Source organism: Lepidochelys kempii, unplaced genomic scaffold (assembly GCF_965140285.1).
Source record: "Lepidochelys kempii isolate rLepKem1 unplaced genomic scaffold, rLepKem1.hap1 scaffold_29, whole genome shotgun sequence".
NCBI lineage: Eukaryota > Metazoa > Chordata > Testudines > Cheloniidae > Lepidochelys > Lepidochelys kempii.
In genome coordinates this window covers 2,237,524-2,260,646 of record NW_027621931.1, presented here as the reverse complement: position 1 = coordinate 2,260,646, position 23,123 = coordinate 2,237,524, and the positions used below count along the sequence as shown (strand labels likewise).

The 23,123-nt window shown below is 47.8% G+C and overlaps 1 protein-coding gene and 1 non-coding gene across 2 annotated transcripts in view; one reads left to right on the top strand and one right to left on the bottom strand.

Moving 5' to 3' along the window:
• LOC144930023 (uncharacterized) overlaps positions 1 to 23,123 on the bottom strand; it is a 285,123-nt gene that overhangs the window by 113,599 nt on the left and 148,401 nt on the right. The window contains 1 exon segment of the mRNA XM_078851060.1: positions 15,880 to 16,893. Within this exon segment, the coding sequence (XP_078707186.1) occupies positions 15,880 to 16,893 (1,014 nt within the window).
• Positions 4,415 to 4,486, top strand: TRNAE-CUC (transfer RNA glutamic acid (anticodon CUC)). Its single transcript has one exon. It is a non-coding gene; the product is annotated as a tRNA-Glu (tRNA).

The window sequence follows — 23,123 nt, the reverse complement described above, 5'->3', positions numbered from 1 at the left end:
GAGTTTGTCCCCACTCCCCTCCTTCTGTCGGCGGAGTGTGTCTTCACCAGGAGTGCTTCCACCGAATGAAGAGGGGCAGTGTGGGGGGGCTGAGAAACGGGGTTCTTCACTCTGCGCAGCTGCCCACTGGGAGCCCAGCTGCCCCCTGGGCTCTTGACTCCCCACCTCATCCCTGGAGTGGGAGCCGGCCACCTGGGCTTCTTGCCTGCCTGCTCCCAGCCAGGAGTGGGGGCGGGGGCCAAGGGCTCAGGCTTCTCGGCTCCCTGCGCTGGGAGCTGGGAGCTTTCGTGCAGCAGCCCTGCGAGGAGCCAGGCAGGTGCAGCCCCGCTGGGATCAGGGAGCGGAGGGCAGCCATGAAGGGAGCCAGCCGGAAGCCATGACATTGGCAAGACAGCCAGCAGCCCCTGTGAGTAAGGCAGTGTCTACACAGACACTGGGTTGTCCTAAGGACCCCAACACAATCCCCGTGCCTCTTGAGGAGCTGGAGTTACTATGTGGGTGTAGCAGGGCACTTACATAGATGGGACAAGGCTGTAGCGTGCACCGTGAGGTAATTAGGACAACGTAAAATGCTGTCGGCGGGCCTAACTGTGTAGTGTAGCCCAGGTTTTAATCTCCTGCTGATGGGTTATATGCTGGGTGCCTTGTTTCCTTTGCTTAGGAGTTCTTGTTCTCACACCTATCTCCTCGCTTTCCATTCCAGTTCAGGGAAGGAGAGAATAACCAAGTCTTCAGGTATGAAAAGGCAAAACATTTCTACATGACCCTTCGCAGTCAGTGAAACCTGTGGTGGGAAACGTGCCCTTGATTTTACTGCATTTTGGTTTCTTGTCTTGTTGGTTGCTCCCGAGGAGCTGGCAGGGAAATGTCCATGGAGAAGTGGAGTGGATGTGAGGTTTCTTGCTTACGAGATTTGCCTGCGTTTTGGCCTCATTGTGAGAAGGGCAAATTGGATGAGACATTGCAGCTTTTCTGATGCCTGTCTGAGTTTGGAAAGTAAGTTCTTTGTTGTCCTGTTCTTCAAAGGGGAACTGAGGGAGCGGATATACACTGGCAGCTGAGAAAGCCTTAGAAGGGGACATCCAAAGCTGGGCACAACTGGTTTCTGCAATGGATTGTAGTGTAGTGTGGTGGTTATCAAGTTTGCTTCACACGCAAAATATCCCTGACTTAAAACTAGGCAAAAACAGTGCCTTTTCCCCCGACTGATCACTTTTGGTCTTCCTCCATTCCAAGTCCTTTGCTGAAATACACCCGTATTTCCCACACTTTTTGTTCCTTTTTCTTTCCTTTTACGATATTTTAGGGTTGTAATTTAATGGCCACACCATTTTGCTCATGAATTAAAGTTTAACACAACATTTGACAGCCTTTTCCCATGCCCTCTTTTCTGTCACTTACGGGAGTTTACTTATAGGAATATTCACTGATTTATTGCACCGAGCATTTCAAAGGAAAGGTCAGAATCATTTACCTTGGATTCACTTTCCTTACTTCTTTCTAATTCTTTCTCTCACATAGATGGGGAAATCGCTGTTGGAGCAATTTAGCTTACCACTCTCTCTTTCTAGACGGAAGCTGACACAATTTAAAACTTCCCAATTTGCAAATATCTATGCGAAAATATTTTCTAAACCAATGCAGAGATCCTGGGCAAGGCTAGGGGTGAGGCAGATTAATAATTGGCTGTTCTTTATTTTGGTGCTTGCTAATTGACCATTTGGAATTTTAATACAGGATGGCATTACAGTCAAAAGATAATCTCAACAGGTGGAGAAGAAATGGTTATACGGGCTAATAAATAATTTCTTGGTGTCACACCAAAAGTGATGCATTCCAGTGTGAAAGAAGAACTAATTCATGGCTTATGAGCATTTGCTATGTAGTTGTAGCCATGCAGGTCCCAGAAAAGCTTGTCTTTGTCCCCAACAGAAGCTGGCCCAGTCAAAGATATTATCTCACCCACCTGCGCGTTTGCTCGCCACACTACCTGAGACAAGCGGAAAGAGACTCAAAGCAGAGAAAAGGGAACAAAGAAGTTGAATTCCTAGCTGAAAAATGGGCCCTTTGTCAGCTGGAGGCAATCTCAGATGATTCTGGGACCTCTCGTGGCTATTGCTGGTTTTGAAAAAAGCCAGGTGTTATTTAGGCAATATCGCTTCTACTATATCCACTGAAGCAGATTTATGCTTCACGATTGCTGTATATCCAAAGAGATTCATTCAATTCAGCACACAAGTGAATAGAGATAGGCAGCTGGAGTCAGCCAGTTCGCCCCCATCTCAAAGTCTTTGGTTTTTAAAAAGGCCCCTTTTGGTGTTTATACAGGACAGGGCAGAAAACGGCCAGATAATAAGCTATTGGGGTGAAAGTTCTGAGGTTTTTTTTAATTTGCAGTGAAGACTGAATGGAGAATTGTGTCGAGAAGTTTCTTTCCCTGACTGAGGATGGAACCAAGGCAGCATCAAGGAGACTCCTAACCAGTAGACCAAGGGTACTCAACAGGTGTACCATGGGCCAACTCAAGACAGCCAGAAATTTTTAATGGACCCTGAAATCTTTTTAAAAATCATAATAATAAGTAAATAAAATTATTTTCTCTGGAGTCTGGACCTTGATCGTATCTTGACAGAGATTTTGGACCTTGACAAAAAATAGTTGACTATCCCTGCAGTAGACCATAAGGGGGGGTAATGTAGGGATTTTTGGTTCAGCTCCTCTATGCTTTCTAAGGCTACTTGCTCTCCAGTTAAAGAAATCCATTCCAACCCTGATATTCTATGATTCTGTGAAATGGTCCATTCCCCATTTCAGAGGGGACAGGAACAGAGAGTGAAGGAACCCCTGTGCTCATAACCTGAGCTCAAGGAAAAGCATTGAAACAAGCTCGAATTATGATTTAGGTTCCTCCATCAGAATCCCAAGAGGAACACAAAAGAGGAACAATCCTCCTCTGCTTTCATTTACCCCACCGCATCCCTCTCCGCTTCTTCTTCCGCCTACCTAGTGGCTTGATTTCCTTTCAGAGTGGTAGCCGTGTTAGTCTGTATCAGCAAAAACAATGAGGAGGACTTGTGGCACTTTGGAGACTAACAAATTTATTTGGGTGTAATCTTTCCTGGGCTAAAACCCACTTCATCACATGCATGGAGTGGAAAATACAGCAGGAAGAGATATATACAGAGTCCATGAAAAGATGGGGGTTGCCTTAAAATCATAGAAGATCAGGGTTGGAAGGGACCTCAGGATGTCATCTAGTCCAACCCCCTGCTCAAAGCAGGACCAACCCCAACTAAATCATCCCAGCCAGGGCTTTGTCAAGTCCCCTGCCCTCTGACATGTCCTTTCACAGAATCACAGAGTTGGAAGGGACCTCAGGAGGTCATCTAGTCCAATCCACTGCTCAAGGCAGGACCAATCCCCAATTTTTGCCCCAGATCCCTAAATGGCCCCCTCAAGGATTGAACTCACAGAGAACTGTTTGAAATGGGCCACCCTGTTTACCACTACAAAAAGTGATTTTTCCTCCTACTGCTAATAGCCCATGACATGCTAACAAAGAAACAGCCGTGATTTAAAATCTCCACTCAGAAATGGTGAACAACAGCAGAACCCAAAGTAACTGAAGGAAGGGCGGATGATCACAGTTAGTTCAATTGTTTAAGTCAATATTGTCTCAGATGTTCTGGGGAGAGAATTCCACTGTAAGTGATTTTGTATTTTTGCAGGACATCAGACCCCCTGGGGAGAAGCTCCTCAAAGAAAATGTGGCCCCAGGAGTGTCAGAGAAGGGAATCACTCTTTGCCTTACAAGGTGGGTGAGGGAAACCTGCAGGGACTTAGATTCCTCCAGAGTCTGATGAAAGCATTGGTGGGGAAAGTCTGGGGAAGCCGAGTAGGACAAGGAGAGGTAAAAAGGGCTTGCAGCTCTTGTACAATCCCCATGCTCCCAGCAGAAGGGTCCAGGGGGTTCAGCACTTCGGCTGCTTGTTGAGGACACAGAATTCAGAAGATGGCAAAGCTCAGAGCCCCGTTACATGGAGTCAGAATGCAATCAGCTCACACCGAGGGAGAGCAAACTCCCTCCCTTGCTCTCTATGCCAAAGTTCCTGTCAGCTCAATGTCCAGGTCGGCTGCTGAGAGGGTTGCAATGGGGTGAATGAAGGCAGAGGAGGATTGTTCCTCCTGGGTTTTCATTGTGTTGCTCTGTGATCCTAGTGGAGGAAGCTGACGCATCATTTGAGTTTGTTTCAGTGGCTTGGGTTGGGCTCAGGTTGTGACCCTGAGCACAGGGGTTCCTGCCCGCTCTGCTCTTAGCCGCTCAGGGAATGGACAAAGGAGCAGCTTCAGCAATTGGAGAGAAAATAGCCTAAGGAAGTGTAGCACAGCTGAGAAGAACAACAGCCCCATCTTCTCCCTGGTGGTCTAGTGGTTAGAATTTGGCGCTCTCACCACCACGGCCTGGGTTCAATTCCCAGTCAGGGAAAAGTGACTTTACAGCAAAACACCTTAATTTATTCTTCTCTTGCAATTTGAACAAATTGACGGTTTTTCCCTGACTCCCCCATCTTCTACGTGATCTTGGCAAGGGCTTTGGAGACCATATTAAAATCAAAGCTTCCCATTGACTAGGAGCAGAATGTGGGCATGTTTCCACTGTGTACTTCGTTGTCCACAAATAGACAGGTGCAAATTCTTGTTCCCCCTTGCTAGCTAGCCTAACCAATGTTGTAACAACAGTAATAGACACTCACGTTGACCCAAGATGTCAGTTTTCTTGCTGAAACAAAACCAAAAAATCATTTGGGGTCAACCAAATTCTTTCAGCAAATAAAATATTCACTCAAAAAACTTTCATCCCACTCTATATACCAATCTTTGGAAGTAACCATCTCAGCAAAACTGACCATTAGCCTCTTCCATTCCTGAGGGCTAGCTGCTGTCGTGTTCTAAGCATAGACGATGGGCCTTTCACCTGTTGGCCACTGGTTTCTACCTTGCTCAGGTAGCTACTGATGAAAGGCAATGTGGTTTAGTGGCAGACCTACTTCTATCCCTCTGTCCAACTAGGCGTGTTTGTTTCACACTGCTTGTAAAAATACAATCAATGCATTTTGTTGATACCTAAATCTGGGATCAAGATGAAACATTGTGATTGTAAGTCAATGAGAAAATCTCTGCTGAGATCGACAGAAGGAAGGTTTTCTCATCAGGTTCTAGCACACGATAAAAGTTCTGAAGGTTCTTAGAGTTTCCAGACACATGGGCCAGAATTTTCAGAAGGTCTCACCCCCACCCCTAGAGCCAGATTTTCAGAAGAACTCAGCTCCCATTTGGGCAATAAACATTTTGGCCAGATTTTCAGAAAGGCTCAACACACTGAGGGCTGAGCTATTTTGGAAACAAAAGGTGGTAGAAGTTGTGGGTGCTGGTTGCTTGGCCGTCTGGCCCACCAGGCAGGAGTTTGAGGTTCAACATTACTTTCTCAGAATGGTAGCAATCATCTTTTATACCCTTAAAAAGGGAGCAGGGAGATGACATATAAAAATCGCTTGTGCTTTAGAAAGTCTCTAGAAGTTGAAAGAGATATGCCATCTCCACCTCCCTGGAAAGTTCACAACAAGTTAAAGAAAACTGTGATTGATAAGTGGCTTGACTAACAGTGACAGGCTGGCCGAGTGGTCTAACGTGTCAAACTCAAGGCTGTGTCTTTCCGTCATTTGTGTTCTGGGCTCCATATGCAGGTGGGCGTTCAAATCCCCTTCCTGACACAATCATTGCCTTCTACATGAGAAATAGACTCATTTCAACCTCTCCTGTAACATTACAACACCAACTGCTTCGCATTTCTATGCTAGAAATGGGAGGGAATTCAAAAGTGGTGCATTCAGGGCACCTAGTTGAGGTCACGGGTGGTCTAGTTATAAGCTAAGGTTGTTCAGTCCTGTCTGGGAGGGTAAGCTCTGGAGAACACGGATCATCTGAAGATTACTGAGGGGAAGCAGGAACATCTGATCCAGCCAGTGGAGGACAGCCATCTAGAATCCTAAGGAGATATTTTGGCATCTAGGGAGTGAGAAGTAAATCTCAGAACGGAGAGCTGAGGTGGTGCTGATGACTATTTCCTGCGGCTAAGGCTAAACGGGAGCGTGTACATCTAGGAACAAGGAATGTCAGCCACGTATACAGCAACAGTGGGATCTCAGCTAGGAGTCGAAAGGTCTTTTTATCTCTGTATTTGTTGTGCCCACTTCATCCAGTTCTGAGGTCCCCAGTTCAAGAAGGAGGATGAAACATTTGAGAGGAGAAAGAAGAGCCATGAGAAGGATGAAAGGCTTAAAACCCCCGCCTTGCTGTGATAGTCACAAAGAGCTCAGAAAAGGTTTAGGGGATGACGCTCTCACTCCCTAAGTACCTACATGGGGAACAATACTTACAAACAGGCTCTTCAATCTAACAGACAAATGTATAATGTGAGCCACTGGCTGGAAGTGAAGCTAGACATATTCAGATTGGAAATAAGGCATGCTTTCTGACAGGGAAGGGAATTAACCATTGAAAATCTTACCCAGAGTCCTGGTGGAGTCTCCATTCCTGGAAATTTTCAAATCAAAATTGGATCTATTTTTTTTTTAAACGGATCTGTTCTAGTTGAAAAGGAATTCTTCAGGGGCAGGTATCGGGCCCGTGCTAGACAAGAGGTCAGACTGGGTGTTTACGAAGACCCCTTGTGCTTTTAAAATATGGGAAACAAACCCTTAAATGACAAACGCTTTATTCTGTGAATCAAAAGGAAGTGCTTCCCCTGGCTCTTTTTCTCATTTTGTAAACAAGGGCTTGGAATTTCAACTCTCAGTGAAGCTTTGCCTTTAAACTGAATTAGGTGAATTTTCCAGCTCTTGATCCTCTGAGTCTAAGGAAGAATCCCTGAAAAGCAGGTGAGGTTGCAGTTCAGAATTTCATAGGTTAATTTGATGCCATCCAAGAGTGAACGCTTCGGTAGGGAACAAGTGAGAATTTGTTGACTGAGAAAAATTCCTGGTGAAAATTGGCAAAGCTGTGGATATTTTTAAACATTCCAGTGAATTTACACATGAAGATACAAACAGAGAGAGAAAGAGAAAATCACACACTGAACAGCCCCTTGTAGGCATTAACAAAAATCAGACCCACACAGCACACAGAGAATCATAGAATCATAGAATATCAGGGTTGGAAGGGACCCCAGAAGGTCATCTAGTCCAACCCCCTGCTTGAAGCAGGACCAATTCCCAGTTAAATCATCCCAGCCAGGGCTTTGTCAAGCCTGACCTTAAAAACTTCTAAGGAAGGGGATTCCACCACCTCCCGAGGTAACCCATTCCAGTGTTTCACCACCCTCCTAGTGAAAAAGTTTTTCCTAATATGCAACCTAAACCTCCCCCACTGCAACTTGAGACCATTACTCCTTGTCCTGTCATGTGCTATCACTGAGAATAGTTTAGATCCATCCTCTTTGGATCCACCTTTCAGGTAGCTAAAAGCAGCTATCAAATCCCCCCTCATTCTTCTCTTCTGTAGACTAAACAATCCCAGTTCCCTCAGCCTCTGCTCATAGGTCATGTGTTCCAGTCCCCTAATCATTTTTGTTGCCCTTCGTTGGACTCTCTCCAATTTATCCACATCCTTCTTGTAGCGTGGGGCCCAAAACTGGACACAGTACTCCAGATGAGGCCTCACCAATGTCGAATAGAGGGGAATGATCACGTCCCTCGATCTGCTGGCAATGCCCCTACTTATACAGCCCAAAATGCCATTGGCGTTCTTGGCAACAAGGGCACACTCTTGACTCATATCCAGCTTCTCGTCCACTGTCATCCCTAGGTCCTTCTCTGCAGAACTGCTGCCTAGCCATTCGGTCCCTAGTCTGTAGCGGTGCATTGGATTCTTCTGTCCTAAGTGCAGGACTCTGCACTTGTCCTTGTTGAACCTCCTCAGATTTCTTTTGGCCCAATCCTCCAATTTGTCTAGGTCCCTCTGTATCTACCACTCCTCCCAGTTTAGTGTCATCTGCAAACTTGCTGAAGGTGCAATCCACATTAATGACCTCCAGATCATTAATGAAGATATTGAACAAAACCGGCCCCAGGACCGACTCTTGGGGCAGTCCACTAGATACCGGCTGCCAACTAGACATGGAGCCATTGATCAGTAGACATATGTACATAAGGGAAAGCCACACAAAACATACAGAAAAAGCACACAAGACGAAAGCACAAAAACCACATACCAAAAGAATACGAAGCAAAAAACAATTTGCCTGCAAAAATCAGACACACGCACACAAAACTATGCAAGGCATCCACAGAAATCACACAGGACCCACATGCTCATCAACCTGACAGACAAAAACCACATGAACATATCGAAAGCAAGGCAGGGTTTGAGTCTCACAGCCAAGAGGGAGTGCAGGAAGGTGGTTTGGGGAGCAAAGGTTGAGGGGGAAGTCAGGGGCTCAAGAATCACAGGATGGGCAGTGCTCTGGGCTCTGCTTGATGCCTCCTGACACAGGGTGCAGGTGGAGAATGGAGCCTTGTAGATCTGTGGAATCTGTCCTGCACTCTGCAGAGGAAGAGAACCTGGGTGTCTTCTGAGCCGGAATTGTATTTTCCGACGGGCAAGATGAATGGCAGAAGCCATTGCTTAAAGAAAGCTGATGCTTGAACTCACAACCTCAGCATCTGAGTGGACCAGATCATACGTCTGAGGGAAGGCAGCAGAAGGAGACTGCGCCAATTGGAAGGCATGAGATGCACTGTGCTAGAGTTGGGGGTTCCACGACCACCGCTCCCAAGAGAAGGAGGCGGGTGGTGGTGGTCGGGACTCTCTCCTCAGGGAGACTGAGTCATCTATCTGCCATCCCAACCGGGAAAACCGAGAAGTCTGCTGCTTGTCAGGAGCTAAGATTCGTGATGTGACGGAGAGACTGCCGAGACTCATCAAGCCCTCGGATCGCTACCCCTTCCTGCTTCTCCACGTGGGCACCAATGATACTGCCAAGAATGACCTTGAGCGGATCACTGTGGACTACATGGCTCTGGGAAGAAGGATAAAGGAGTTTGAGGTGCAATTGGTCTTCTCGTCCATCCTCCCCGTGGAAGGAAAAGTCCAGGGTAGAGACCGTCGAATTGTAGAAGTCAACGAATGGCTACGCAGGTGGTGCCGGAGAGGCGGCTTTGGATTCTTTGACCATGGGATAGTGTTCCAAGAAGGAGGAGAGCTAGGAAGAGACGGGCTCCACCTTACGAAGAGAGGGAAGAGCATCTTCGCAAGCAGGCTGGCTAATCTAGTGAGGAGGGCTTTAAACTAGGTTCACTGGGGGAAGGAGACCACAGCCCTGAGGTAAGTGGGATACCAGGAGGAAGCACGAGCAGGAGTGCAGGAGAGAGGAGGGCTCCTGCCTCATACTGAGAAAGAGGGGCAATCAGCGGGTTACCTCAAGTGCCTATACATAAATGCACAAAGCCTGGGAAACAAGCAGGGAGAACTGGAAGTCCTGGCAAAGTCAAGGAATTATGATGTGATTGGAATAACAGAGACTTGGTGGGATAACTCACATGACTGGAGTACTGTCATGGATGGATATAAACTGTTCAGGAAGGACAGGGAGGCCAGAAAAAGTGGGGGAGTTGCACTGTATGTAAGGGAGCAGTATGACTGCTCAGACCTCAAGTATGAAACTGCAGAAAAACCTGAGAGTCTCTGGATTAAGTTTAAGATTAAGTTTAGAAGCGTGAGCAACAAGGGTGATGCAGTGGTGGGAGTCTCCTATAGACCACCGGACCAGGGGGATGAGGTGGATGAGGCTTTCTTCTGGCCACTCGCAGAAGCTACAAGATGGCACGCCCTGGTTCTCATGGGGGACTTCAATCACCCCGATATCTGCTGGGAGAGCAATACAGCGGTGCACAGACAATCCAGGAAGTTTTTGGAAACTGTACGGGACAATTTCCTGGTGCAAGTGCTGGAGGAACCGACTAGGGGCAGAGCTCTTCTTGACCTGCTGCTCACAAACCGGGAAGAATTAGTAGGGGAAGCAAAAGTGGATGGGAACCTGGGAGGCAGTGACCATGAGATGGTCAAGTTCAGGATCCTGACACAAGGAGGAAAGGAAAGCAGCAGAATACGGACCCTGGACTTCAGAAAAGCAGACTTTGACTCCTTCTGGGAACTGATGGGCAGGATCCCCTGGGAGAATAACATGAGGGGGAAAGGAGTCCAGGAGAGCTGGATGTACTTTACAGAATCCTTATTGTGGTTACAGGGACAAACCATCCCGATGTGTAGAAAGAATAGTAAATATGGCAGGCGACCAGCTTGGCTTAACAGTGAAATCCTTGCTGACCTTAAACACAAAAAAGAGGCTTCCAAGAAGTGGAAGATTGGACAAATGACCAGGGATGAGTATAAAAATATTGCTCGGGCATGTAGGAATGAAATCAAAAAGGCTAAATCACACCTGGAGTTGTAGCTAGCGAGAGATGTTAAGAGTAACAAGAAGGGTTTCTTCAGGTATGTTGGCAACAAGAAGAAAGCCAAGGAAAGTGTGGGCCCCTTACTGAATGAGGGAGGCAACCTAGTGACAGAGGAGGTGGAAAAAGCTAATGTACTCAATGATTTTTTTGCCTCTGTCTTCACGAGGTCAGCTCCCAGACCGCTGCACTGGGCAGCACAGCATGGGGCGGAGGTGGCAAGCCCTCTGTGGAGAAAGAAGTGGTTCGGGACTATTTAGAAAAGCTGGATGTGCACAAGTCCATGGGGCCGGATGCGTTGCATCCGAGAGTGCTAAAGGAATTGGCGGCTGTGATTGCAGAGCCATTGGCCATTATCTTTGAAAACTCATGGCGAACGGGGGAAGTCCTGGATGACTGGAAAAGGGCTAATGTAGTGCCAATCTTTAAAAAAGGGAAGAAGAAGGATCCGGGGAACTACAGGCCAGTCAGCCTCACCTCAGTCCCCGGAAAAATCATGGCGCAGGTCCTCAAGGAATCAATTCTGAAGCACTTGGAGGAGAGGAAAGTGATCAGGAACAGTCAGCATGGATTCACCAAGGGAAAGTCATGCCTGACTAATCTAATTGCCTTTTATGATGAGATAACTGGTTCTGTGGATGAAGGGAAAGCATTAGACATGTTATTAATTGACTTTAGCAAAGCTTTTGACACGGTCTCCCACAGTATGCTTGTCAGCAAGTTAAAGAAGTATGAGCTGGATGGATGCACTACAAGGTGGGTAGAAAGTTGGCTAGATTGTCAGGCTCAACGGGTAGTGATCAATGGCTCCATGTCTAGTTAGCAGTCGGTATCTAGCGGAGTGCCCCAAGGGTCGGTCCTGGGGCCGGTTTTGTTCAATATCTTCAAAAATGATCTGGAGGATGGTGTGGATTGCACCCTCAGCAAGTTTGCGGAAGACACTAAACTGGGAGGAGAGGTAGATACGCTGGAGGGTAGGGTAGGATACAAAGGGCCCTAGACAAATTGGAGGATTGGGCCAAAAGAAATCTGAGGAGGTTCAACAAAGGACAAGTGCAGAGTCCTGCACTTAGGATGGAAGAATCCAATGTACCGCTACAAACTAGGGACCGAATGGCTCGGCAGCAGTTCTGCAGAGAAGGACCTGGGGTGACAGTGGATGAGAAGCTGGATATGAGTCAACAGTGTGCCCTTGTTGCCAAGAAGGCCAATGGCATTTTGGGCTGTATAAGTAGGGGCATTGCCAGCAGATCGAGGGATGTGATCGTTCCCCTCTATTCGACACTGGTGAGGCCTCATCTGGAGTACTGTGTCCAGTTTTGGGCCCCACACTACAAGAAGGATGTGGAGAAATTGGAGAGAGTCCAGTGAAGGGCAACAAAAATGATTCGGGGTCTGGAACACATGTCTTATGAGGAGAGGCTGAGGGAACTGGGATTGTTTAGTCTACGGAAGAGAAGAATGAGGGGGGATGTCATAGCTGCTTTGAACTAAATGAAGGTGGATCCAAAAAGGACGGATCTAGACTATTCTCAGTGACAGCAGATGACAGGACAAGGAGTAATGGTGAAGTTGCAGTGGGGGAGATTTAGCTTGGATATTAGGAGAAACTTTTTCACTAGGAGGGTGGTGAAACACTGGAATGGGTTTCCTCGGGAGGTGGTGGAATCTCCTTCCTTAGAAGTTTTTAAGATCAGGCTTGACAAAGCCCTGGCTGGGATGATTTAGTTGGGGATTGGTCCTCCTTTGGGCAGGGGGTTGGACTAGATACCTCCTGAGGTCCCTTCCAACCCCGATATCCTAGGATTCTATGATCATTTGGCCAACAACATGTAGCAAAGCACCCAACTAAGTTGCATGAATGCTCTATAAGCCACTCCTCAATTATACAGAGACACCAGCATATCTCCCCAGCTCTCAGCCTTGCACCTCAGAAATGTACCATCTTACACGGCTCATGGCCTTCTCTTGAAAAGTGTAAGCTCATTAATTAGTTCGCCACTTCATCAAAAATAAAGGGGACATGCACCAGCCTTTGTCATGTGAGCAACTTTCCCAAACACTTTGGACAAACTCAGGAGTAAGTATAAAATATTAAAATAAGTTTATTAACTACAGAAAGTTAGATTTTAACTGAGTCTAACTGTTGGTCACAGAGGTCAAAAGTGGTTACATAACAAATGAAAATAGACTCCCAGTCTACACTCTAATTTGAATATACTAAGCAAGAATTGGATCAAACAGCTTTTCTCACTCACTGGTTGCTCCAGGCAATGTTGAGTTCTTAATACACAGACTGAATTCCCTCTCAGCCTGGGACCAATCTCCGCAGTTCAAATTCTGAGTCTTCCAGACAATCTTCCAGGTGTTGAGATTGGGGAAGATACAGGTCATGTGGGGGTGTCTTTGACTGTCATACATATTTTTTCTCCAGCTGCTAGGTAGATTCTTGCCGTGATGCTGGGGTTAGTTAGCCCCCAATATGGAGCAGCAGTTTGCCTCCTGCACCTTGTGGTAGGCGTGTCACAGATCCTTTACTTTGACCCCGCACGGCAGTGTGTCCCTGTCATGGCCCCTTTCTATCATGCATCACGAAATCTGCGTGCGCACCTCGGGAGTTACACCACAGAAAGCTGCTTTCCTGTGCAGAAACTTGCCCGTGTAGACAAGGCCGCAGAGGGCTTACATAAGAACGCACGACAGGTCATAGACTGGGTCAGACCAATGGTCCGTCAAGCCCAGTGTGCTACCTGAGAGCGACCAGTGCCAGATGCATTGGATGGAAAGAACAGAACAGGCTTGTTGACCTGCAAGGTGAGGGTCTTTCACCTTTATATTTAACTTCATTGTTGTCAATTCCTACTTATCCTATATCTAACTACCCCTCCTCTGAGGTCTCTGGGCAAATCAGGTGTGAACCACTCCTTTGACACAGACGTGTCCCAATCCAGCTGAACTGAGGCAGAATTTGGGCCAATGTCAGTTTGGAAAAGGCCTGCTTCACCCAGCAGGTTTCTCAAAGTATCCGTTGCTGTGAACCGCATGTCGTGTGGATGTGCGAACTCGGAAGATAGCAAACATGAAAAAAAAAAAACGCAAAGCCGGTTCTGAGGTTTCCAGAGCCAGGCCTGAGGGTTAAAGAGCTGTGCTCAAAAGGACAAGGGTCTCAACAGCTATAAAAAGAACTAGTTGCAAAAACAAAACAAAAATTACATGGAAAAAAAACAACCAAACAACAACCACCCAGAAAAGCTCCCATCACTCGCCCATCACCATTGTAGATCTTGACATCTCCTGCCTAATGTGACATCTTTGCTTTGCGAACAAGAGCCCTGGGGAACTCCTGCGAACTCCAAAGATAGCAAACATGAAAAAAAACCCGCAAAGCCGGTTCTGAGGTTTCCAGAGCCAGGCCTGAGGGTTAAAGAGCTGTGCTCAAAAGGACAAGGGGGCTCAGCAGCTATAAAAAGAACTAGTTGCAAAAACAAAACAAAAATTACATGGAAAAAAAACAACCAAACAACAACCACCCAGAAAAGCTCCCATCACTCGCCCATCACCATTGTAGATCTTGACATCTCCTGCCTAATGTGACATCTTTGCTTTGCGAACAAGAGCCCTGGGGAACTCTCTGGCTCACCTGTGTGGGTGGAAGGGGTCTCACACTACGTGGGAAGGCTGCATCATGAGAAAAACCACCTGTGCTCTACTTTCACACTTTCTAATCTTTCAGAGTAGCAGGAGGCGGAAAAGTGAGACACATGCATTAGACTCAAGAGCAAAACTAAGAGACCAAACCACAGACTCTGGACTCAGCATTCATGTATCCTGCAGTCTGAACTTGGAATCTGTTACATTCCCTCATTGGCTACCATCATTTAACCAACACGGAAGTGCTTCTTGTCCAGCAAGGCAGCCAGTTTGGGACCCATAGGCATGGCATGGCTCTGAAGGAATCAGCTGTTTCTCTCTGTGCTTCAGGAAACTTGGGATCCAAATGGTAAAAGACAGTTGTTCCCAGTTTCATCATGGCATCCCTTAGAAGTGTGAGCAATTCTAAAAACAGTTTACCTTGGCCACAGGTCACCATAGCGTCCATCTCTGGGGTGAAAATCAACCACTCGTACCTCTCATTTCTACCTGAGTTCTTGTCAAATCTTTGACCTCAGTTGTAGCAATTTTACACGGCTCTGGCGTAGAATTCTTCACCAACCACACGACATACCAGTAGCGATACTGAGGTAGAACTCCCCCAAATATGCCCTTTTGTTTCTTTAATCTGGTGCAACAGATTTAAATAAGGGACTAAATTCAGGTGCAGCTTAGAATCCCTCTAAGACACCAAATGTCAGGTATCTACTCAAAATGGGTGTCTTTCTGCAGCTCTATCACATTCCTCATGGATGTCATTTCCTACACATTTACAGCATCTGCCAGGAGTGAGCTGAACAGAAATGTCACTTCCATTTTTCCCATCTCTATCTAGGAAGGGATTGCATTTCCCAAATAAGAGGCAACATGCACCTGATTAGGAAGGGAAGATCTTCAGGAGCAACCTCCTGCAGGGCATGGGCCACAACTGCTTTGGGAGGCAAATGAATGGGTCTTTTGCTTAGTTCCAAATCATTTACTAGAGAATCCTCTTCCCAGCCCCTTTGGGAAATATTGACCTTAGCAATTGAAGAACAGGGGGATAGAGATGGTGATGGAGAATCCCTCTGATTTACCCTATGTTCTTCTGTTGTTACAGAGGGGAAAAGACATTTTTCCCTATCCCTTCCCTATTCCTGCTCTTTGTTATACTTCAATATATTTTAAGGGAGGAAAACGGGAGTAAAAATATCTGCCTTCAGGAAAACCTGAAGCAACAGCGCTCTGATGAACTGTGACAACTGGGAATGAAACAATATGATCCTGGTGGGGGAACTTGATGACTAACAATTGTTTTTAAATGGGGGAACAGTATAACTGTGATGCTCAGGGTTTGTTTAGACTAGGACATGTTTAGGTCAGGTCAAGGGGAAAGCTAATGCCAACCACTGTACCTCGGCTGCATCTGCACGACAACTGTAATTGTCTTTTAACACCAAGATCACTAACTTGAGCAGCCAATGCCATGTACAGTCCTAGTGGATGTAAGGCACGGGTAGTTTTTGCCTCAGTGTAGCTTGTTGGGAACAAACCTCTCTCCCCCACCTGGAGCTGATGAACATTCCTGGCTGGAGGGACACACGCTCCTTTGACCCAAAAGGAAAGGAGTTGATAGAAAACATCTATCATCTAAACATCTATAACTAAGTGGGAATTAGCAAATGTGATTTAAAAGAAAAAAATACCTTTGGCCAGCCCTAGTCAAGGCATTTGTTACAGATCCCTCCCATGTGGATTTTCTGATGTCTAATAAGGGTTGAGCGCTGATTGAAGCTTCTCCCACACTCAGAGCACGTGTAGGGCCTCTCTCCTGTGTGGATTCGCTGATGTGTGATAAGGGCTGAGCTTTGATTGAAGTGTTTGCCACACTCACGGCATCCATACGGTTTCTCACCCGTATGGATTCGCCGATGTATGATAAAGTATGAGCTCCGATCGAAGCGTTTCCCACACTCAGAGCATCCATAAGGCTTCTCACCTGTGTGGATTCTTCTATGTGTGGTCAGTACAGAGCTCCGATTAAAGCTTTTCCCGCACTCAGAGCACATGTAGGGGGTCTCTCCTGTGTGCGTTCTCTGATGTGTGATTAGGGTAGAGCTCTGATTGAAGCTTTTCCCGCACTCAGAGCATATGTAGGGCCTCTCACCGGTGTGGATTCTCTGATGTGTGGTAAGGGCTGAGCTATAACGGAAGCGTTCCCCACACTCAGAGCATGTGTAGGGTGTGTCTCCCGTGTGGATTCGCTGATGTGTGACCAGGTTTGAGCTCCGATTGAAGCTTTTCCCACACTCAGAGCATGTGTAGGGCCTCTCCCCTGTGTGGATTCGCTGATGTGAGAGGAGGGATGAACTGTCAATGAAGTGTTTCCCACACTCAGGGCATCCATAAGGTTTCTCACCCGTGTGGATTTTCCGATGTGTAATAAGGTGTGAGCTCTGCTTGAAGTGTTTCCCACACTCAGGGCATCCATAAGGTTTCTCACCCGTGTGGATTTTCCGATGTGTAATAAGGTGTGAGCTCTGCTTGAAGTGTTTCCCACACTCAGGGCATCCATAAGGTTTCTCACCTGTGTGGATTTTCCAATGTGTAATAAGGTGTGAGCTCTGCTTGAAATGTTTCCCACACTCAGGGCATCCGTAAGGTTTCTCACCCGTGTGGATTCTCTGATGTGTGAGAAGGTCCGAGCTCCCTTTGAAGCTTTTCCCACACTCGAGGCATGTGTAGCGTGTTCCTTCCAAGTTCATTCTCTCACGTGTAATAAGGTCTGACTGGCTACCGAAGTTTTCCTCTGGCCTCTGCTGACTCTCACAGGCTTTTGTTTTTTCTGGGCGTGCACAGCTCCCAGAATCATTCCCTTTGGACCTTCCTGACAACATCCCATGGGCTTCTACTCGCTCAGCATCTTCCTGCTGGGGTTCCTCCTCGTTTTCACTCACCATCCCAACACCTGATGGGAGACCGAGAGAATCCAGACGTAAGTCTCTGCCTGCGCCAGAGAGAAAGGAAATCTCAGAGAGAAGAATGGAAAAAGGGATGAAGGCACCAAAATGTGTACAGGACAGATCAAACCTATCAGGAGCTGATTTTCCCTTCAACCTTCCCCAGAGGAGAGAAAGGAAGGGATCAGTTCTGGGTCCGTATCTCAGAAGAAATCTCAGGGGACAGCGAGATTGGGGAGGGACCTGCTGCCAGTTGTCAGTCAGGATAGGTGGGAAGCCATGAGTGACCTCTGCCTAACGATTCTACATCTGCAGGGAACAATCCAGAACTTGGAGAGCTCACAAGGTCTTTGTAGGGCATCCCAAATGTTTCCTGTATTCACCGACAGTTTTGGGGTTGGTTTAACCAATGCCTCACCTATGCAGGGAGCTCTCGGGAGCACTTTTTTCTTAGAGCCATGAAGGTCTGGGACGCACGACTCCTCCCCTCGTTCCAGCTGCGAGATCACATCAGTTCTGGAAACTGGAAACCCTGCTCAAGGCAAAGAAAACAAGGGAGGTCAGTGGAATTTGTGGGATACTTGTCACAAAGAATATTCCATGCTTTTAAGCCCAGCTCACTTTTAAGTAGTAACGTCTCAAGGCCGGCTTCCTTGGCTCAAAGTGCCAGGAGATGATTATTATAAATCATATTCATTACCTTACTGCCTAAGGGCCAACTAACAGTGGGTCCTCATTTTGCTAGGCACAGTACAAACCGAGAAGCGTTGATGGCCCATGCCCTGAAGAAGTTACAATCTAAATAGACAAGGCAGACACAGAATGGGGAAAGGGGTAGAACCCACCAGCAGAGTGAACTCCGTGAAGGCAGAGTGGCAGATATGATCAACACAGGCCTAGATCTTGAGACTATCGGATTTAATGTTCCAACCAGGGCCAGTGTTTTCCGGAAATTGTCGCTAGGACTGCATTTTTTCCCAAAATTACTCTTTGTTTCTGGAATCACCGTTAATATCCGGAATTGCTGATCAGAGGGTGGGTGGGGCATGCAAGGTCACAATCCCCCAGATTTCTCCCTGGAGACACCCGTCTCCTCCCCAGGGCACAGGCTGGCTGCGGTTGAGACTTGCTGCCAATTTCTTCCCTCCTCATACAAGTCTGGGATCGGCAGTGGGACGCCAGGCTCTCTCATCATGCTGCAGAGAGGACGGCACTCACAGCTGCTCGTGGCCGTGTCCACAGCACCTCTCCCCTGCTCATCTGCCCTGTACACAGCTGGTTCATGCCCCGTCTCTCCAGCGCACAGCTGGCTCTAGGCTCTCAATGCCCAGTATCTGAGCCCCACCGCCCCCACACAGCCGGCTCCTGTCCCCTCCCCCCAAGGCACTTTCAGGCTTTAAAGGATTAGATATTGCTCACGTTTGTCAATTACTCTCTTTTCATTGCCTGCAAACTCTTGCCCTAATTATGACTGTTATCTGTATATCTAAGCCAGCCCTTGAAAGCATGAATTCTTCACAGACTATGATGCCGAGATGCACCACATGATACCAGGAAGGGCTGCGGGATGGGTTTCCTGTGCAAGCTGGTATCGCTACGGGGTGATGAATGCCAGATCTCATGGCTGGTTATGCAGAGCTCCACCTTTTGAAGGTTTACCCAGCGCAGAAAGGGGTAGTGACGGATTTCCCCTCATTCAGGAGACTGAAGACAACAGACTTTTGGGGGATAAACAGCTGAGTTTGAGATGACTGAGGGGGGTCTTTCTGGGCTACAAACTCACAGGACCTGATAACCACCAGGAGGTAACCCTTTAAGAAAGGTTTTAATACACTTTGGAACTGATCAGGGATTCCCATGAGGACCACTGAGGGAATGAAGGTAAACACACATTTGGATGCTCTTCTTGTTTTATGAGAACGGGAACAGGAAGGGCAGGGATATCACTGAATGCAGGATCTCAGCAGGACGAGGTGTCAGGATAGCACCATATTGCAGCCCATTGGAAAACATAATCCCAACTACACATACAAAATGATGGGCTCTAAATGAGCTGTTTCCACTCAACAGAGGGATCTTGGAGTCACTGGGCACAGTTCTCTGAAAACATCAACTCAGTGTGCCACGGCAGTCAAAAAGCAAAGAGAATGTTGGGAATCATTTCTGAAATTGATAGATAAGACGACAGAAAATATCCTATCGCCTCTATATAAACCCATGGTACACCCACATCTCGAATACTGCCTGCAGATGTGGTTGCCCCATCTCAAAAAAAGATATATTGGAATTGGAAAAGGTTCAGAAAAGGACAACCCAAATGATTACAGGTATGAAACTCTTCTGTACGGGGAAAGATTAAAAAGACCGGGACTATTCAGCTTGGAAAACAGACAAAGGGGGGATATGAGAGAGGTCTATAAAATCAAAACTGCCGTGGAGAAAGTAAATAAGGACGTGTCATTTACTCCTTCTCATAACACAAGGACTAGGAATCACCCAATCAAATTAATAGGCAGCAGGTTTATAAGAAACAAAATGAAGTATTTCTTCACACAACGCACAGTCAACCTGGGGAACTCTTTGCCAGAGGACGTTGTGAAGGCCAAGATTATAATAGGGTTACAAAAAAAAAAACAAAAAACACCATGAGAAATCTATTGAGGACAGGTCGTGAATGGTTATTAGCCAGGATGGGCAGGGATGGTGTCCCTAGCTTCTGTTTGTCATAAGTTGTGAATGGGTGACAGGAGATGAATCACTTCATGATTCCCTGTTCTGTTCATTCCCTCTGGGACACCCGGCGCTGGTCACTGTCGGAAGACAGGACACTGGGCTAGATGGACCTTTGGTCTGTCCCAGTGTGGCCATTCTTAAATACCAGGGAACCTTGTGAGTTCAGTGCAATGGGAGGGAGTAGGAAAATCCCTGGCTGTGGAGAACACTGGGAAATTAGAAACTATCATTCACAAGCAACAGACTCTAAATAGTCTAGAAAAGCAGAATGTGAAAAATAAGAATCGGGGTCATGTGACTTCAGGAATGAGGGACTCAAAAAACCAAGTCTGCAGAGAAGAGAGATTGTGGCTATTGCACCTGCGGATGGGGGAGCAACTCTCCAGGTCTCAAGGATTTTCACCAGCAACCGAGGCCATTGTCCCATGCACGGGGCAATCCGGAGCAGTGAGGAGTTGTGTCATCTGTAATCCTGGCTGAGTTTCAATGGTCTGCTGCTGGAGCTCCCTTGTCTGGATTCCCCCAGATTCTCGGAGATGCTGCCCCGAGCAGGGTCTAGGGAGAGATCTCTTGTAGGAAGCCCAACACCCTCCTCCTTGTGAAAAGGAAAGGAGGACTTGTGGCACCTTAGAGACTATCCAATTTATTTGAGCATAAGCTTTCGTGAGCTACAGCTCACTTCATCGGATGCAAACTGTGGAAAGTGTAGAAGAGCTTTTTATATACACACAAATCATGAAAAAAATACCACCTCCCACCCCACTCTCCTGCTGGTAACAGCTTATCTAAAGTGATCACTCTCCTTACAATGTGTATGATAATCAAGGTGGTCCATTTCCAGAACAAATCCAGGGTTTAACAAGAACGCGGGGGGGGGGGGGGGGGGGGGCGGAAAAAACAAGGAGAAATAGGTTACCTTGCATAATGACTTAGCCACTCCTAGAGCTGGATATAAAGCAGGGGAATCTCCCCTAAGCCTCACTGGTGGCTTCCCCCTTCGTATTTCAAGGCACCCGCTGGTTAGTTGGGTCAGGCTCCAGCACTACGAGTCTGGTCCTTTTTCCCAGCCCCATCTAAGTAGGTTATTTTCTGTTCACCAGATTGGAGCATTTCCACCTCCGAACCTCATGGGTCTCTTCCCAGAATCTAGGCCACTTATTAAACAACTCCCAGCAGGTCTGCCACCCCCTGGCCTCCTCCCTTTCTCCACCCTGTGCATTTCCTGCCCCGCTCCAACCTCCAAACCAGATGGTGCAAACCTTCCCCTCTCCCGTGTATTTGCTGTCCCTCTCCCTCCTGCAGGAACAGATCAGAACCCCCCACAATAATCCCTACCTGAGCTGGCTCCTCTGCAGCCATGTCGCTCCCTTGTCCCATGGGAGGACGGGATGAACCGGAAAGAAACATGAGCGTCGTTCAGCAACCTGGCCGGGCAAGAAGGGCTGTTGTGGAAGTTTAGGAACGGGCATTAGATCATTTCACATCACGCTTCCCCCAGGCTCTTTCCCTGCAGAGCGAGATCTGAGATTCTGCCATGCTGAGAAAATGCTCAATCTCTGGATTACAGCAGAGACCTGGCCCCTCCTGCCAGGCTAGGCCCACAGACACACTTTTAACCTCCTTTCTCCCTCCCGCATCCCAAAACAAAGTCTCTGAACGCAATCCTAGAAAAAAGCAGAACCAAAGGAGTCCCTTTCGAGGATTCCCTCTGACACTGACCCCACGGCAGCCACACCCCAGCAGGAGGGACATGGAGTCAGGAACTGGGTTTTCCTCTCTCTCATCCTCGTCTTGTCCACAGGAAAGTGATTCTCCCCACAGTGCAGTAATAGATCTGTCTGGGCAGATGAGAGAGCTGGAAATCTCTTTCAAAACTCTTTTATCCCACGGACCCTGTCAGTCTCTCTATCTCCTTTTCCCTGTGCCCTCTCCATGCCTGTCTGCTAGGAAACTCTCATTCCTGGGTTGTTTGCTCCCCCATGGCTGGATTTGCTCCTGCAAATGGCAGGAGAAATGGGGTGGGGGGCTGTTTGTGTAGAGTCATTTTATAGTCCTTCACTGCCTGCCTGGGATTTCCCCATTGCCTGCCTAGGACCCCCACCTGCCCTCCACCAGGATCTGCCAGCCCATTTGCCTGGGACCCCCTCCTCCGGCCAGCAGGACCCCCTGACACTTTACAGGAGGACCCCTCACTCTGCGCCAGGGACCGCCCAACCACAGCTCTGTGCACTGGGCATGGCAATGGTCCCAGGAGCCAGCTGGGCAATCCCAGACAGAGCCCCTGGCACAGCACCAGGCAGCATCTAATCCCCTGCCCCACCTGCCCAAGAGACCCCCACCCCCACTGGTCTGCAGCCAACAGGCCCCCAGCCATACCCACCTCCAGGACCCATAGCCTTAGGGCTGGGCACATCAGAACTACCCCCTGAAACCCCAAATCCTCCAGAACCCACCAACCTGACTAGGGCCCCCCCTGCCCAGCCACCCAGAGGCTTCCCCCTACCACAGTGCCCCTTCAGCTCCCGCTGCAATCTCCCCACACAGACACCTGCCCCCCCCAGCAACAATGTTCTCTCACAGTGTCTGGTAAGTGGATAGAAAGTTATCACCACCCCCTGCTGGCCAGCCACACAGGCAGAGGGAGCCCGGGGGGACGCCTCTTTAACAGGAGAAGGGAAGCCATGGAGGGCTAAAATAAGTAAGACATTTCCATACTCTGTCACTAGCAAATAATGACCACCGTGGATGCACCCCAGAGTTGGCTACAGCTTTGCACTGCGGGAAGCCCCCCGTCACGGACACCCTTTGTCATGGGGTTTGGGATACTTCTGGACCCACTCCGCACTCAGAGGGACCTCCTCATCCCGTGCCAGCTGGAGAAAAGAAAAGGGTCCAGCCAACTCTCCTGTTACCAACTGGGAACCACCCATCCCCCAAACAGGGGGAGGCCCCTGGCTTTGATGGGTATTGAATATATGGCTAGTCTCTTTTATCAGCAAACATTTTTAACAGAGAGAAAGTAGGGAACAAATGATTCTCAAAGGAGAGGGAAAGATGATCATTGTTGCAGGGGGGTTAATTTCCCAACCAGGATGGAGAAGGACTCAGGGCGACAGGTTCCCCCCAAAGAAGGACAAGTTGCTAGGATTTAGAGACATGGGGAACAGCCCCAAACCCAAGAGGATTTTTAATTGACATTTGATAATGACATCGTAAGAGGGAAACCTGAGATTTGAGATCAGTGTTCAGAAATGAAAGAGAAAGGGTGGAAATCTGAGGGATTTTGGAT